The sequence below is a fragment of the Bidens hawaiensis genome, unplaced genomic scaffold (assembly GCF_021521415.1).
Source record: "Bidens hawaiensis isolate Kalapana, Puna unplaced genomic scaffold, B.hawaiensis_p1.1 tig00028758_1, whole genome shotgun sequence".
NCBI classification, from domain to species: domain Eukaryota; kingdom Viridiplantae; phylum Streptophyta; class Magnoliopsida; order Asterales; family Asteraceae; genus Bidens; species Bidens hawaiensis.
Genome location: NW_027505132.1, coordinates 229,843 through 248,851, shown reverse-complemented (window position 1 = coordinate 248,851; position 19,009 = coordinate 229,843). Strand labels below are relative to the sequence as shown.

General features: G+C 37.4%; 1 protein-coding gene across 1 annotated transcript; it reads right to left on the bottom strand.

Moving 5' to 3' along the window:
• Positions 1-12,300: 12,300 nt before the first annotated feature.
• LOC143610960 (uncharacterized) lies at positions 12,301-13,703 on the bottom strand. Its single transcript, XM_077085297.1, has one exon. The coding sequence runs from the start codon at positions 13,515-13,517 to the stop codon at positions 12,318-12,320; it is 1,200 nt and encodes a 399-aa protein (XP_076941412.1). The 5' UTR covers positions 13,518-13,703; the 3' UTR covers positions 12,301-12,317.
• Positions 13,704-19,009: the final 5,306 nt, after the last annotated feature.

The window sequence follows — 19,009 nt, the reverse complement described above, 5'->3', positions numbered from 1 at the left end:
CCAGGAAAAAAAGTTCTACACTCAAAGTCCGTGGTTAGATGGAGTTCACGAATCTTTTCACAAAGAGTAATTTCTCTCATGATCCTTTCCCAATGCAACATACATACATACACACATACACACACATATATGGGGTCGTCTATGAGATTTTAGGTGCCTTAGAAGAGTACTAAAAGAAGACAATTTTATATAAAAATAAAAATATAGATTGATGATAGTTGTGATAACAATAAACAAAAACAAAGCTCTAATTATTAAAGAGCCTTAAAAATAGTCTATTATGGAGAGCTATTATAGTTATAAATAAAAGGCTTATATATACATACAAAATGGGTTCATAATTTCCTTGAAGATTATGAGTCTCATGGATTTCATTTTTTTTAAGCTCACGGAGTTATAAGAAATATTATGGGATTATAGGTATATAATAAATAAATAAACCTTAAGCATCTAGCTACCACTCTCATTCTTCATCTCCAATTAATTAAGTGTGTATCTGCGCGCCCATGCGAGATAAATAAATTAGTGAGAGAAACTGAGCTTCGAGCATTAAGATCTCTACTTTTTTGTTTGTTATTGAAGAACACTTGTGTGAAGATCTTAGCTCATCTCATCGGTGTAAAACTTCAAGATCAAGCTCTCAATCATCGGATCTCATTTTAATTAGGGTTTCGGTTCAAGTTTACGGGTATGCTTTCTTCAAAAAAGACTACAATTTCATGGATGGATTGGCATGAAATCTCAAGGGAATGATACTTAGACCATATGAAATCTTCGAGTTTATATCTTGAATCATTTCAAGGATTGAACAATAGAGATTCTGCTTAGATCTAGAACTTAGGAGTTCTCAACTTAATTGGGTACTTATAGCATGAGTTGATGTTATCTCGCTATGGTGGTTATCGCTTAGTAATCACCTAGCTACATGTATAACACTTCAAAGTTCACACGTGGTTAATTAGTTATCACTTAAAAGATAGTTATCACATATAGTTATCGCATAGATAACTTATAGCTTAGTATAGTTACCACGTAGAAAAATTTCACGCATAGGCACAGTTCACGTGTGATCCTGGTTATGTGAGAACTATGTTATGCGACAACTAATTAGGCATGCGGTAACTAATTACGTCATGTGATAACTAGGTTATGCGATATCTAAGTTTTGTGTAGTAATAGTGTTTTGTGATTATTACCCAGACAGAATTACTGAGATTATCCTTTATGGTTGTGCTAAATTTCACTTACTGTCATTTATCTTTAAAATTGATATGTTTTATTCTTTACGTTTAAAAATCCAACAACGTTTGTCCTTTGACCCTAACCCAGTTAGTTTTTCTTGTTAAGTCAGATCAATGTGAGGGCAAATCGGTCATTTACATATTAAAATTATAAAGAAAAAAAACGAAATCTAAATCATTATCATCATCCCTTTTCACCCATCTCACACCCTCTGTCTCTTTACTGTACGCTCCCCTTTCTTTTCTCCTAAATTGGAAGCATTCACATGAACAAATTATGGTATTCACATGTAAATAGATGCGAGTCAAGCCATGTGTGGAAGAACAGACTGAACGTGCGAAGGTTAGAGGAACGCAGGGGCGACACTCGGTGGTCAGAATTCGCCAAATCGGAACGCATGGGTGGAAAACGGATTGGGTTTTCAATGTCGAGCAGTTATGGAGCTGAGTAGCGGCAAAATGTGAACGAGATTTAGGGTTAGGGTTTCCATCACCGCCACCGTATGTCGCTTGTTCATATGGTCAAACCGACCAGACCCGCTAATCCATCCGGGTATGTTAATGTATAAAACGGGTCAATATGCAAATCGGTTCTTAAAGACCCTTTTATGGTAAAAAAAGCGTTGGCCAGCTAGATCGAAGGCGAGTTCCGATGGTTCTGGCAACCGTGAAATCGACGACAACTAAGAACAAAATTTTGAGCAAACCTAATCGATGAAAACGAGCCGCCGATTAGCATAAATTCTATGTTTAACATTCTGAAAGTTCAAGGTCAAAATCGTGGTTGAAATTTGTGGTTTGATTGAGATCTATGGTGGTGGAAAACTGGAAATTGAATATGGTGGTTGTTCATAGAGTTGGAGTTCACGTTTCAGATCAAAGGTGAACAATGGAGCTAGACTGGTAATGGTGAAAGTGGATGATAATGATTTAGATTTTGTATTTTTTTTAATAATTTTAATATGTAAATGACCGATTTGCCCTCACATTGATCTGACTTAACAAGAAAAACTAACTGAGTTAGGGTCAAAGGACAAACGTTTTTGGATTTTTAAACATAAAGGATAAAACATATCAATTTTAAAGAAAAAGGACAATGAGTGAAATTTGGTATAAACATAAATGACAATTTTTGTAATTCTGTCTTATTACCCATGAATGAACTTAACTGATGGTTATGGAGAATTATGTTATGTGACAACTTAGACATGTGATAACCAAGTAACACCATAATTAGGTCATGCGATATCTAAGCCGTATAGTAATATTGTTATGTGATAGCTGGCTAACTGCCCATGTAAGAACTCGATTGGCAATAACTTAGGAATTAGGCGGTTACTTGTAGCGCTCGGGTAGTTGGATAATAATAATGTTACGTTTGTATCTTGTTCAGTTGTTCAAGTGTTCATTCAGGAAGCTTTAGCTTGGTAGTTAAGAAGTCATTAAAATCCAATGAGTTTCTAAACCTCCTTTCTATGTTATGTTTTAGTGCGGTATGCATGTTAGGGCAAATAATTTTTACACTGAAGATATGTTATTCTTGATGACATATCTGGATCAATTATCCTTTTGAAGGGGTTCCAGAGCTGTGATAGGATCAAGGATCCTCAGCAATAGGTATTATTAACAATTGTTTCCTACGTGTAGGTTATTATTCAATAAGAGCAACAGCTACAAGACTTATTCCACCAGAATTCTCGCTATTTGGACTTGTCAAGCACGTGGTCAAAAGCAATGTTGGAGATAGTGGGAAGATGGCGGAAATGTAGGACTAGTTAGTTAGTTGTTATTTTCTTTTCTTTTTCCTTATAAACATAATCAAAGCAAAATAAAAAAAGGGCTCTGGCCTTGTCTTTGATATCCTTCATCGCCCGTTCAGGAAACATCCTCACATTATGCCTCACCTGCTCCTTCTCAAGTCTCCATCACTTCCTTCGCCCCACTAGTTCCAGCTCCATCTCCCATTGCCACATCTTCCTCACCACCAAGAGACACCAAAGTCGCTTTCCACTTCTCAACATCCCAAACAGCCTTGTCGAAAGCAGGATCACCAGCCTCTGTCGCCATCTTGATCTTAGCCTGCAAAACTGTTCTCGCAACCCACATCTTTGCCTCTTAGGTAGCCTGTTTCACCTCTTCTTGGTGTTGTGCTTCTGCTGAGGATAGTTGATCCTCCAACTGCTTTTTATCTTTCGAGAGCTGGATTAAGGCTTTATCCTTGGTGACCACAACACTTCCCATCCCGGACAGCTTCTCACTCATCTGGTTCACAATTTTTCATAGTGGTCTTTGCAAGCATTCACAGTCTGTAACCAACAGTTAAGTGAAGGTTAGAAGGATGTTGGATCCTTAAATTCAAGACGTCATGATACAGGATGCTTACAGTGAGGACCATGTCAAAGTGGGTTTCGGGCTCGGAAGATCTCTTTCTTTTGGAAGCGGCTGACTTGGCTCTGGTAGTTGTAGTCTTTGGCTCGGAAGTGGCTGCTGCCTTCAAAGCCTCCTTCTTGATATTTTGAGAAGTAATCATGCTATCGATATCCTCCAAGGAGAACTTGCTGGCAGACTTCTGAGATTTTTGAGCACCTACAGGGATAAATTAACATATAAGTATTCTATCTAATGTTATTTATTTCAAATTATTATGCTAATCTTACTTGACATGTTGGAGTCTGAGGAGATTTCACAAAAAGCTTCCGCAAATCGGGCTTGAAAAGTTCTAACCTCGGAATCCAGGGCAAGAAATCGTTTTGTTTTTTCTTTTGTTCCAGGTAGCTTGGCCAGGGAAGCAAAGTTCTCAACTGCTAATAAGAAAGAAAAAAGATTTAGAGTTAGATCAGTTATCACGGATTATGTCTTTGTTAAGGATCCAGGATCCTACCCTTTCTGACCCATTTTAAAGGAAAATCAGCCCCACCAGGTATGGAGTTGCGATTCACAAAGAAGAATTGATTCCTCCAAAAAGAATCGTTTAAGGTGACTTTTGAAATCGGATGGGGTTGTCGAGGTTTGGAACCGACTTGGATCGTGGGTAGTTAGGGTATTAAGTTGAGACAGTTCCTGGATGCCGAAATCAATCTTCTCTTCTTTGATGATTCTTTCAATGGTGCCTAGAACCCTCCGGGTCATGGGCATAGCCTGTATGTACGATATGCCGGTGGTTTTAAAGAAACTCTGTGTGAAAGGGGGAAAAGGATAAGTGTAGCCAATGAGAAAGGGACAACTCGGAAAACACACCCAGGTTTGAGAGTAAACATCACATCGAACGCTGGAATCGTACGGTCGGAAAACGGTTTCCGGTGGAAACAATGATCGGAATTCATCGATATCGGGGTCAGTAAACTTGCATATCTCCATGGATGGATTGGCTATAAGGTTTTGAGGTTGCATCTCCGTCAACCCGGAGTCATCGGAGGACTAGTCGGACTGTTTAGAGGGAGGAGAAGAAGAAGAGGCGATATACATGTTTATCAGAATATTAAAAGAATAAAGAGAGAAGGAAGGAAACCTGACGAACGGCCTGAATATGAGGTTATAAATGGATTATAGGGATCACATATATAGGCGGTTATGAGTAATTTCAAGGGCTTGATAATAAATATCTTTGGCGACTATCTAATCCATCAATCTTTTGCAGGGATTTCAAATTTCAAAATGCCAACTGTAAAGCATAAACACCCGCCATTTTGAGGGCAATTGTTAGGGCAAATAATTTTTACACTGAGGATATGTTATTCTTGATGACAGATCTGGATCAATTATCCTTCTGAAGGGGTTACGGAGCTGTGATAGGATCAAGGATCCTCAACAATAGGCATTATTAACAATTGTTTCCTACGTGTAGGTTATTATTCAATAAGAGCAACGACTACAAGACTTATTCCACCAGAATTCTCGCTATTTGGAGTTGTCAAGCACGTGGTCTAAAGCAACGTTGGAGATAGTGTGAAAATGGCGTAAATGTAGGACTAGTTAGTTTGTTGTTATTTTCTTTTCTTTTTATATCGAGTTTATGATCAATACTAGGTCACACAATTACACTCGCACATACTCTAGCTGATAGTTCTCTGTAATCACACTCACATAGCATTATTGTATTCGTTGATCATAAACTCCACCCATTGTAACCCCGTTTTTGTGATTAATAAAGTGGTGATAGACGATTTTTCATCACCCGGGGTTTTTTTCCTTTGATCTAAACAAGATCAAGGGGTTTTTCCTCGCAACAAATCATGGTGTTCATCTATATTTTGTTCATATATTTGTCGATTATCATTTTAGCACTAAACCTCACATATCATATTTTGATACATTATTCTATAACATATTTTTATCCAAAACAATGCATACTTAAGAAATGATATAAAAGAGAGAGCGGTTTTAAGTTCTAGCCTTTGTTGTAAAGAATAAATAAGTATAATGAATGGTAACGATTTCATAAATCGAAAGTGATATTCGAGTAAAGACTAAAGAGTATGTGTATGCCTTAACCGTTAGTTGGGTATATATGTATGATGTATAATGTAAAAGATAGAAAGAGCCTACGAATCAGATAAGTATTTACATCATAAAAATGGGTTTTGTGAGACGTGGAATATATTTTGTTATTATTTTATGTGAAGATAAAAGGGGAAGTAGCCACACGAAGATGAGTATGTAACTCAGCATTGAGATTGGGGACGGTGGGACGCACGTGACTGAGAGGCAACGGTCGGTTCAGTTTGTCATGTGTGCTAAAATTATTTCACAACGAACCGTTGGAGCATTTACTAGCAACTAGTATTTTATTTCTTTTTTTTTTGTTAATGCATAGGTTATTCCAATATCATATAAGTTAATCAAACACCATATGCTTCTATATAAATTGTATACGAGCTATACGAGCCATATATACCAAAATTATTTCATAATATGGCAAAATGTGTCTAAATGTATACAGGTCGTATAGACAATATACGGCTCATAGAGACTGCAAAAGCTGTCATAAAATACATGTGTCAATAATGTAGGGGCTATGCGACTCATATAGCTCCTATACGAGCCATATACACTTGTTAACACACCATGAGGATGACGTTTAAATGTAACGACCCTTTGTGAATGTATCCAGTATGCTTGATCAAAACAATTGTACTCATGGTCTCCCGCGATTAATATACAAACTAGACGCCCCCAATTTATTTAAAATATGAAAATAAAGTTCACATTTTTGTTTTCAAAACGAATATTTTTCTTTACAAATTATATGACAAATTTTAAACAATGTTTGTTTTTGTATACATACATATATGTAACTTCGTGAGTTACATATAGCAAGCCGAATATAATATTTTTTTTAACAATGCTAACTTAATTGGTAAGTAGGGAATAGTTTTCTTGGGTTTCTCGTAACTTTATAGTTTTTTCTTTAAATGTCTGTATCTATATAGGGTAGACCATCCGCAGTTTTGGGTTAAATAGTTAAACCATACGTTATGGCTTGTGAAACACCCTGCTAACGTGCCTTGTTGGCAACTTTCATGGTTCCAAACGAAAAGCAAGATTTCATATAAAAGATAGCGAGTGAAAGTGGTTTTTTTAAAGGATTCAGTTTATAGTTTGCCAAAGTTTAAAGTAGAAAAACTGTAATTTAGTCATTATTAACTGTTTATTTTTAAATCTTTATATATTTATTATTTTTATTTGATTATTTAGTTAAGGTGTTATTGTATTTTAAGATATTTAAAGAGTTTGTCAGCAAGTGACATTAAACTATACGAAGTACATAAAGAAATGTGTGGTTTTCTCGAGATGCTTAGTAGTATTGAATGGATACATTAGTGGTATTCAAAATGTTTGATTGCTTGGTGGGGTCAACAACATAGGAATGATCATCAACGCCCGACAATGTTGCTTCAAGCCGTGACATCATATGACCTTTGGATCTGTCATGCGTTTTGAATCGATGGCTCAAACAATGATATCAATGTTTTGGAGTAATCACCTATTTTTAATGACATCGTTGATGGTGATGCACTTGAGCAAACGCTCATGTCAATGATGTGGAGTACAACGTATATTATCTTACCGTTGGTATTTATTTGAAATGCGTCACTTTCGTGAAAGCGTTTACATGCCCTCATGAAGCTAGACGAATGTTATTCAAAAAAAGCACAAGAATCTGTAAGAAAAGACATTGAAAGAGCTTTCATTATTCCTAGAAAAAAGGTGGGTTAACATCTCAATTCTAACACAAAAGTGGCCAAGAGATAAGATATGGAATATAACATATGCCTGTATTACATTGCATAATATGACCTTGCATGAGAGATACTGGAAAAATGGTTTGTCGAAACTACAAAGGTGGCATCATACGACCTCTAGTAGTGATAAGTAGCGTGGGAAACAAGCTTATAAGACAATACATGATGGCAAAACGAACCACCTTCGCTAGGATCTGGTAATTAACATTCTTCAAACTATTGTCCACAAAACTATGATTAATTAGCGCGGTACACCGCCCCCCCCCCCCTGCGTTATAAGATTTTTTTTTTGCTACGTTGTGTACAAAACGCGGGTGATGGCACAAAAATCAAAAAATGGACCGTTGAATGTTACCGTTGGTGATTAAATAAAAAATAATAATTTCTTTATATATTAAACCAACTAATTCCCAATCAAAACTTATCAAATTTATAAAAATTCTCTTTCAACTCTACAACTCTATAATTCCTTTACACCAAATTCACTATATATGGATCCTCCATCTATATATAAACAATTTTTCGGGCCCGACCAAGAAGCCCAGGACGTGGAGAAGGAACAGGCGGTTACGAGTGCGATAATACTCGTGACACAGTATATGAGTTCCGTTACGGGTGCGATTAGCTCTCCACCCCCCGTTTCAACAAGAGCATATATCGAACGAGATCGTGCCGAAGCCAACAACCGGTTGATGGCGGATTACTTCTGCGACACGCCGAGATACAAGAACCCGAAGACCTTTAGGCGTCGTTTTCGAATGTCTAAAAATTTGTTTATGCGCATCACCAATGATTTGGAGCGTGAGTTTGATTACTTTAAGCAAAAGCCTGACGCTCGAGGGACGCTAGGATTCACGGCTATTCAGAAGGTTACGTCAGTCGTGCGCTTGCTCGCATACGGAAACACGACCGACATCAACGACGAGTATTTAAAGATGGCCGAAAAAACAACTCGGGTCACCTTGGAGCATTTTTGTTACGGTACGTTTTGTTTTTTTTTTAAATAGTTTATCACTTGTTTACTGTGATCATTTATTTTATAAAAATTTTGTAAAATATAGGAATATTTAAACTATATGGACCACATTATCTGAGAGAGCCCAACGTTAACGATCTACAACGTCTTTACGAGGCACATACAAGGGTGCATGGTTTCCCTGGCATGATAGGAAGTGTAGATTGCATGCATTGGGAATGAGCTAATTGTCCAATTGCATGGCGAGGTCAATTCACACGAGGTGACCAAAAGGGACTAACAGTCAGCCTTCAAGCGATCGCTTCATATGACCTTTGGATTTGGTCGGTATTCTTTGGTGTTCCCGGTTCCAACAATGACATAACCGTCTTAGAGCAGTCTCCTGTGATGGAGAGTTACATATCTGGGACCGTTCCCGTCGTTTCGTTTTGGGCTAACGATAACTTCTACGATCATGGGTACTATCTGGGTGATGGAATATATCCAGAGTTCGCGATAATTGTTAAAACATTCAGAGAACCGATGGATGAAAAAGGCAGTATTTTAAGAAGTGCAAGAGTCTGCGAGAAAGGATATCGAGAGGTGTTTTGGTGTTCTTCAATAACGATGGCATTATGTTAAAAATCCTTGTCGTCTGTGGTCTTTAGAAAGAATGAGATGTGCTATGTATGCGTGTATCATAATGCATAACATAATCATCGAGGACGATGGAAGAGCAATATGTCCAACTTTCATACCGGACCCGGATCCACCACGGACTCCGGCAAGTATGGAGCAACGACTCGAAAATTCGGATTCCGTGCGGTCAAGAGAGATACATAACGCACTAAAGGAGGATTTGGTCCAACATCTTTGGATGTATCGGCCTCTGCCTGGTGAAAACGATGATCAAAACGAGGGCAACAATGAAGACGATGATGAAGACAACGACGACGATGGCGAAGACGATGAAAACGACGATGAGGACGACGAGGACGAGGACGAAGACGACGACGACGACAACAACGACGAAAAGTTTTTTTTTATTTTCTTGTAATATTTTTTAATAAAATATTATTGTTATTTGATTATTCTTATTAAAAATAAAAATAAAAACAAAAAGTGTAAAAGTGACTGGGCGTCACGTGGCGCATAACCCCTGGATGTGGAGAGATGACTACAGTCTGTTTTTGTACAAAACCATAACTCTGACTGGGCGCCACGTGACGCATAACCCCTGATAATAGAGCTTTATAACTACACATGGTCTTACATTCACGTCTTCCATAACACCCTATTGTAAATGTAAAAGAAAAAAACCATTTTTTTCATCTCATGCTTTTCACCTACTCCTTTCAACCAATAATTTATTAGCCATTAGCCAGTGATTAATTCGATGTTTAAAGTTTTCAAATAATTTTGAAAAATGGTGGGAAAAGAAATCCAATTGTCAGCGTTTGCAATCTTGCATAACACACGTACAGAACTCACATGCACGCACATTTTTTCCTTTCGTCTCTCTCCATCAGTTCAATAATAATAACAAACAGCCAAAAACGACTATTCCGTTAAAACCAAAACAAATTGATATGCTCATCTGTTAATTCAATTCAGTTCAATGTAAGGATAAACTCAGTATCATACCAGTATCAATTCCGATTGTTAAAAATATTTGTGTCAATACTCGGTATCATTTGTTCATCCCTAATTCAGTGCTAGAAAACTATATAGACAAATTTGAAACTCAAAACTTGTTTGATCAACCCGACGACCCAATTCGTTTTCACACATGTGTTGTCAATAAGGCTAAAGGGTAGACACCCCTCACCACCATTCCCTATATTTGCCACGTCAGTCTCCCTCCCATTATTCAACATCACCATTCAACCAAGTAAATGCATAATTCTTCATCATTCACCACTATCCATTTTTTAATAATATAAAAAAGGAAATTAAAATAAACAAAAAGTTTGATTGAAAGACTAGTAGCGTGACCATGGTCAATGACCTCAGGTCACGTTTGACCAATTTATGGAGGGGGGCGGTGAGCCCGGTAGAGTGAAGAGTGCCATTAAACTGTCTAGTGAAATTTGCCTACTGATGTATACCCACCAATCTAACGGAACCAAACTTATTGTTTGTGATCCATTTCCGGTTACCGATGTTGAACTGCCAAACAGCCCCTTTTCCCATACTATCACCTGAAACACCGGCCCCACTCCATCCTTCCAACCAATAAAGCAAAATTAAATAAATGACTTTCTTTATATTTTGTGGTGTTAAATTAAAGAAACAAGAGTGCAGGGTTCAAGTGTAAAAACACCCAACCCCAAAAACACACTTTGCTTTTTCATCTAGACGACACCGTTTCCGAAGCAACACCATCATGAAACGACATCGTCCTGGTTGTTCCCACTTTACTTTTTCGATTTCCATACATACGTTGGAATAAAGTCATAAACCCAATAACATCTTTTTGTAGAAAGACCCCCTACTCACACGTGCATTCCTTCATTAGTAACCTGTGCCATCTGTAATGGCCCGATTAAACATAAGGCTGAGGGGCGCGAGAGGGGGCGCGAGTGGGGGCGCCAGCCAATAATATTGTGACGTGTGGCAGAGAGAGAAACTTGATAAGATGGGTGTTGGTAGTGGTGCTCGCGCCCCGGGCCATGGTGTGGAGGGGCGCGAGAGGGGGCGCGAGCGGTTTATTTTTTTATTTTTTTATAAATGTATTAAAAAAACGTATTATTAAAAAAACAAGAAATTATTTAAAAAAACACACATTAATTAAAAAAACACATTAATATCTAAAAAAACACACATTATACAAACAAAGTCTTAACATAACACATAGTCCAAAATCACATCCTGCTATATATCTCACTCACTTCCTGTCTCTACCTTTGAACAAATATCTCTTCTGTCTGTCTCCAGTCTTCCTTCAATGGACTTCCATCATCACCATTCTTCTTCTTCTAGACAGTCTCCATCACTTGCTCTACCTCTTTTTTCCTCTGAAATCACATCTTCTTCCTCTACCAAAAGTATATATATATAACTCTATCTCTCTCTCTCTCTATATATATATATATATAACTAGTTTATTAAAAATTTTTTTTTAATAAACTTTAAGAGCCAACGGCTCAATTTATAAAGCCCCAACGGTCATGCACGCTTCCCAATGCCCACTTTACGCCCATTTCCAGCCGCGATCACCCTTGCGCCCGCCTCTTTTTCCGTGCTCGCGCCCCTCTCGCGCCCCTCTCGCGCCTCGGTGGTGTGGTGCTCGCGCCCCGGGGCGCGAGCGGCTGGCCTCTTGCGCCCTTTCTAGCGCGGCGCGAGCGGCTGGCCTCTTGCGCCCTTTCTAGCGCTCCACACCCCTCAGCCTAAGATACATTATCTTGCATTGTGTGTACCGTGAACGATATATTATTTTAAAAGTTTTCAGTTTCCTACAATATTAATATCCGCATCCGTATCGGTACTAACAGGTAGTTAATTTATATTCGTTTTTGTAGTTTCTGATTCATTCATATCTTTTTATGCGTATTACAAAATTTTATCAACCGTTATACTGGATGTCAACCATAGTGTAACAAACCAACCTGACACCGATCAAATTCTAAGATTACATATTTACATAGTCTTCTCTCATAATATCATCACTGAGAAAACATTGTCAACACAACTTTCAATTTAAAATACATGCACCAAATGATAACGACAGTAATTATTTATTTGTATAAAATAGTATAAATTAGCGGTAACGAGTAAAACTCGCTGTTTCTCTTTGCATAAAATTTATTATACAATTACTTTTAGTATCTAAAAAAAAAAGAAAAAGAATCTGTCTGTCGGTTACCGTCGACTCCGGCGTCAAGATTTAGACACAGATTCCGCAAGTCTACCAATCTTCGCCAACACCTCCGGCGACAAATTCTTAACCGGTTTACGCTCTTTCACCCGCCGGAAATCAAACCCAAACGCATCCGAAACATCTTCTGAGCTCCAACCAGCTTCCCGGAGAGACTCCGACAACCGATTCGCTTTAACCAATAAAGCATCCATCACAGCTTGGTTATCCAACAACACCATCTCACCATCAAAGAACCCGGATGATGCCACGTCAACAATATCCGACACGTCAGAATCCGCCCACCCACCTTGATTCAAAACCGACCCGATCCGCTTCACATACGTATCGACCCAGTTCGACGTACCCGATCTCGGGATCTCAAAATACCGTTCCGGTGAAGATAACTCCGACGAGTTTGACTTTTTGCGGCGGTCAACGGCGGCGTCACTCCAAAACTCTACCCATCTCGGAACCCTCCCTCCGTCGACGGCGTCAAGACTCCGTCGAGTAATATTATTATTTGATAACATTCCGTTAACTTTCCGTCCTTGTTTATTAATATTATTATTAACATTTTCCGGGTAACACTTCGCAAACGACGTCGTTCTCTCCCTATCAAAAAAATCCGAAAGATCAAACCCGCAACAAAATATCTGATTCTCGTCAACGTAAAAAACCGGGTTGCCAGCCAACGAAGGCTTACACGGAATATAACAGTGGTTAAAAACGGGCACCAAAAGTGGGGCCCGTTTTAACGCATTCCTCGCGATCCTGATCGCCTTTTCGGGATCCGTGGGGCGAAGGCCCCACGCCTTCGACCACAATGCGTTCCTCGCAATGTGGAAAGATATTGAAGCAATAGGGAGTTCAAGACTGGCCCTTAGCTGTTGCCGGGTTGACCCGTTGGACCGCCAATCCGGAAACCCGGGTCCGACGGATAACCCGGCGGATAAGACAGCTATAAGATCGGGTGGGAATGCGAACCCGAACTCGGCTTCAGCTTTTGCAAACTCGTTGTCGCTTAACCCTTGTTGGACTTGTACGCCTGAGTTTTTTAAGTGGGTTAGAACTTTGTCAGCTAGAGAAGTGAATGAGATGAGGCTGTTGCGAGCTGGCAGTGGGGTTGAGGGTGATGACGTGGCTGCTCTGGCGGAGAGGCGGCGGAGGCCGGCGAGGTGTGCGGGGTTTAAACCGGACATTCTTCTATCGACGTCTACCATTGTATTTAAGTTGAATGAGTTTTTTTTTGTAAGTTGAAAGAATAAAATAAAATAAGGAAAAAGGAATCTGAGTTTGTGTGTGGTTACTTTCAGAAGAGGAGAAGTGATAAAGGTGAAGTGGGAATAGAGGAAAGAAAGGGGAATGAATATGAATGGGTAGATTGTAAAGAAAGGATTCGGTATTTGTAGCTACCTTAATGGTGGGACCGCTTTTATAATTAACAAGATCTTGCTTTGTTTCAAAATTGGGGTTTTCCTAGTGTTAAAATTTTGAATGAAAGATTTAAGGTTTACTAAACTACTTAAGTTAAAATAGACTATAAAACCACAAACTTGGCTTTACTTCTACAACGATTTTTATTGTAAAAGTTACTATTCTGTGTTGTCTATGTAGTTATTTTTTTTTATAATTTTTAAAATCTTAGAGTTCTCTAACTCATGCAGTACATAATGTTATAGATATAAATCTGTGTTGTCTGCATAATCGGTTTAACAAAATTATACACATATGTATAATTTTTAAGCTCGAGCTCGGCTCGTTTACTATATATAAATTATTTTTTTATATATTTATAATATTTTATATATTTTTTTCTATTATAATTTTATGTATAAAAGAATATATATTATTTAGTTATATTTATTTATTTTTTCATAACATAATATTTATTAATTAATAATTATTAAATATATATTTAAAAAAATTATACAAATGGCAGGCTCGTTTAGGCTCGCGAGCCAGCTCGTGCTCGATAAGTAAAGCTCGAGCTCGGGCTCGTTTATTAAACGAGCTTATTTTTAGGCTTGAGCTCGGGCTCGGGCTCGAATATCTCGCGAGCAGCTCGGCTTATTTGCACCTCTACTTATTGTTATAAGTACAATACATGTAACATGAAAATTTGAATTTCAAGGATTAAAATTGTCTTTTAATCAACACTATATTACGTGAAAACTGATTTGGTAATATATAATTACATTTCTTCCCTTTTGTCTTTGCATCTTTTTTGTAAATTTAAGTATTATTTAGTTTTTCACTCCCTCATATTTTTTCTTATATTCCTCAAATCTATTTTTTTACTACAACCTTTTATATATATGAGTATAATAAGTTTTTTTAAAAAAATCAAACTTACCATTGCAACGTTTTTATTTTTATTAACGTTTTGATATAAATTTTATTAGAAACCGAGATGTGGATTATAAAGTACAAGTCAACCAAGCATCAATGTTGTAACATCCTAAATATTCTAATAATAAATAAAGGAAGTTGCGTTAAATTGTCGTGAGTTAAATAATATTAAATAGCGTCTAATAAGGAAAAGATCATGGACTTGGACTAATTAAGATGGATTAAGGGGAATGGGCCTTAGGTCCATGGGCTTTAAGGGATATAAATACCTCTTAAACCACCCTAAAACCCTAATCCTCATTCCATCTTTCCATATTTGCCTACACACTCCAAAACACACACACCACTACACACTTGTGGCCGAGAGATTTGAGCGAAGTTAGAGATCGAGTGGACGCTAGTTCAAGTAGATCTTTATCACACATGCTAAATACAAGATCTAGAGTTTTTAACCAAGTTTAACGAAATCCAAACGAGCACTAAAGGTACGTCTTTTACCTTAAAGTTTACGTTTTTATAAACGTTTAGTCTTGAAACTTAGAACGAGTATAGATCGGATGTAAATGAAATGTAAAGTTGCGAACATGATGCTAAAACGAACTCGTTGGACCTGCAAACATGTGCGGCTCGTATAAAATGAACCCTAGATCTAGTATTAAACGTTTAAGCCTAAAAGTCCAAACTTTATGCTTTTCCTGGCCAAGTTTTACCCGAAAAAGACCATGGGAATGATCGCGGGTCTAGTTAATATCATATCCAAGGATTTCATGTTGAAACAAATGTTTTTGGGTCAAAAATCAAACCCGTAGCGGCTGCTGGATAACTTCGCCTGCTGACTAAGTTCGCTGGCTATAACTCCGCTTGTTGGTAAGTTCGCCAAGCTGACCAAGTTCGCTTGAAATAAGTTCGCCTGGTTCTTAAGTTCGCTAAAATATACGAATAACTTCGCTGGTTATAAGTTCGCTTAAGGTTTAACTTCGATTAATGTTAAGTTCGCTAAATGCTAAGTAAAAGTAACCCAGTACTAGACCATGAATCGGGCTAACGAATGAGTAGGTGAATAAAATAATAACTTAAAATCCTAATGAAAAATACGTTAAGACAGTTAATGGAAATAAAATTTTTCCAAGCTGACCTGGCAGCTCGACCCCAGCCAGGGGCTCTGCCCCTTGGACCCTGCTAGGGGCTGCCGCCCCTAGATCCCGCTGCTAGGGGCGCTGCCCCCGGACCCCCGTTCGTTGTGGGCAATAGCTAAGACTGGAAAGATGATATGGGTAGTGATAGTTAATTGATACGTGTAATTATTATACAGTCAGCCGTGCACAACTGAAGAAAGGGATTACAATTAACGGTGAACGTAACCGCATTCAGGTGAGTTTCTACCCCCATTTCCTTGTTATGTTTTCGGGGCTGTGTGCATACTCGATGTGATAGTTAATACACTTACCTTAACTGGTAAGTGTATGCCTTGCATGGTTTATATGTTATGTATGTATATCTTAAATGTAAATGAAAGCTTGTCGGTGCGTGAACGATCTTCGGATATTGCACGTGCTAACAAGGGAGGTATGTTATGATAGACGAATGTATATGATAGATATGAGCACAATATATGGATATGTATGATTGATTAGAGAAAGTATGTATGTTATGAGTATGTAATGACAGTATGCACGAAGATGAAGAAAGAGGGATCAGACACTAATAATATTTGAGATAGAGAAGAAAGGGATCAGACCCTAATAATATCTGAGATAGAGAAGTAAAAAGGGATCAGACCCTAATAATATCTGAGATAGACAAGAAAGGGATCGGACCCTAATAATATCTGAGATAGACAAGAAAGGCATCAGATCCTAATAATATCTGAGATAGACAAAAGAAAGAGGGATCAGACCCTAATAATATCTGAGATAGAAAAGGAAGGGATTGGACCCTAATAGTATCCGAGATAGAAAAGGACAGTAATTTATATAGTATGAAAGTAATAAAGTATGAACGTATGTAATGAAAGTGAAATAGTAAAGTAATGATTATGTGTCTTCGGATGCATAATTGAAGGTAAGTGTATGTATGATATAATGTGTAATTAACTAGAACTCACTCAGCGTAGCTGACTTTTAGTATGCACGCAGGTTAACAGATTGAGACAACTGGTTTGAGATGGACACATGGCAGCAGAAGAATAAGAGTCTGGCATCCGAAGACTTTTGATGTTTTAATTTTAATGCTTTAATGTTGAAAGACAAATGATGTTTTGAGACAAGTTATGAATTGTGTAATGTTTTATGAAAGTTTTATGTTCCGCGTAAAATTTTAATTAAATCTGATATTTAGAACTATGTTTATGAGTAAATCCAACGTCCAAGTGTAGGGCACCGGTAGCGAGGCCTTACAAATGTACAACTTGTTTGAGGGTATAACATTAAAGGAATATATGTGTAATCAAACTTGTAAAGGTAAACGTATCTGACTGTGGTTTAGGACAATTATTGTTTAAGCCAGTTTCACATTCTCTCATACACTCCCTCTTGCAGTTAGCGCAATAATAGGTGTGTCAAAAACCATACTAAACAACACCAATAATCATCGCCGATTCCGATTATCTATTTGCTCAATCATCACCATTACGGCCTTTTGTTTTGATGCAAACAGAAGAATACGATCACCAGCGGCCTTACGATTCAATCACTTCGTCGCCACTGATTGTGTTATTCATAAGTATTCACATTTATGTTATTACTGAATCAACTTCCATCATTGCCATTCAAAAGCGAATTTGTAGGAACAACCAATATGGCTTCGCTGAGATGTCTTTCCAGTTCAATCGTCATAGCTGATCAATTTTCCTCTTTAGTTCAATTTTGAAGCTTGTTCAGTCGCCTCAATATGATCAGGTTTGTAGTTTGTTCAAGCTGCTATTTCATAAAATCTATCTGAAAATAAAACAGTTTGTCTCGATTTTGTAAATACACAATGCCCTCAAAAGTTTATATTTTTCGTTAAAAGGGTCTATTTTTAAGAGGTTTTAGATTGTGGGTTTTGATTGTAATCCAGTTTTATTGAAGATTTTAGGTTTGAATGATTGAGATTGGTGAAATTGTTGATCAAGTATGTGGGGGGTATTGGTGTTTGTTTTTGAGTCTCTACCAGAAACAATGACCATCAGAGTTGGTTGTGACAGAGGAAGTCATTGTATAGCAAGATAATGCGCAGGTAGTTCAATTTCTTCTCATTCTAAAAGATTCTCTGATGATCAGGTTTTTTCAACTCATCAATCATGTTCTTATTTTTATTTTCTTGAACAACGTCAAGATTTCTTGTTTGAGATTCAAAGCATGTTTCATATGGATCTGAAATTACTATGATTTAACTCAACATGAAGATATTTTCTTAAAAGCTTATCATATATTGGTAAACTGGGACAAAAAGTTATCATATATTGTTACAGGCAGCCACCATTTATGCATGTGAAAGTCGGTTCCACTCAATTTATCGGATTAGATATGAAGTCTACTTGGTCTTTTTTTAATTGCGTTGCAGCTTCTTTAGCTGTAAGGTCCATTTTTTAACTCTAGATTACGTTACTGAATCTATGATCGTGTTTCATGTCAGAACACCTTTACGCCCGTGTGCAACAACTTCATACGCAAGAAGTCACCTCTTCTCTTCAGGTATCATGCTTTATCTAACTCATACTTTAAACTACTCTATTTGACACATTTCGTCTTTACGCCTGTGTGACTATCAAAGAACCAATTTTGTTTTCTTATGTTTCAGGCCATTTCCAATTATGGTTTTGAGATTATGTAAACTTTGATTGTCGATACAGAACCCAATCAACATGTGAAACGATCCATGAATGAGATCAATGCAGGTAACTTAGATTAATTCTCTAATATATCAACTACCGATATTAGTATATAATGATATGTGTATTTTCAAAATAGTGTACACATTTCCAAATACAATGTGTAATTTCTTAAAGTATGCTATAGTAAATACACTGTATAGAAAATATGAACTAACAACCTCTTCTCAGTGCCATAACAAACTTGAATCCTACAACACTTCTCGGGTTCCACCTGAAGTTGTGCTGAAACTGTTTAAGGTATACCCAAAGCCATGATGATTACTATCAAGTATGGTCATTTGACCCATTTACTAATAATTATTTATTTTTTAGATACTACATTTTGTATCTTTCTTTCATTCGGGTTTTTACTAATTTTTTGCCCGTAGTTCGTTTTCTCATTAGGGATTGGTTATACGTTTATACCATTTACTAATAATTATTTATTATTTATATACTACTTTTTGAATCTTTCTTTCATTCGGGTTTTTACTAATTATTTTCCTGTGG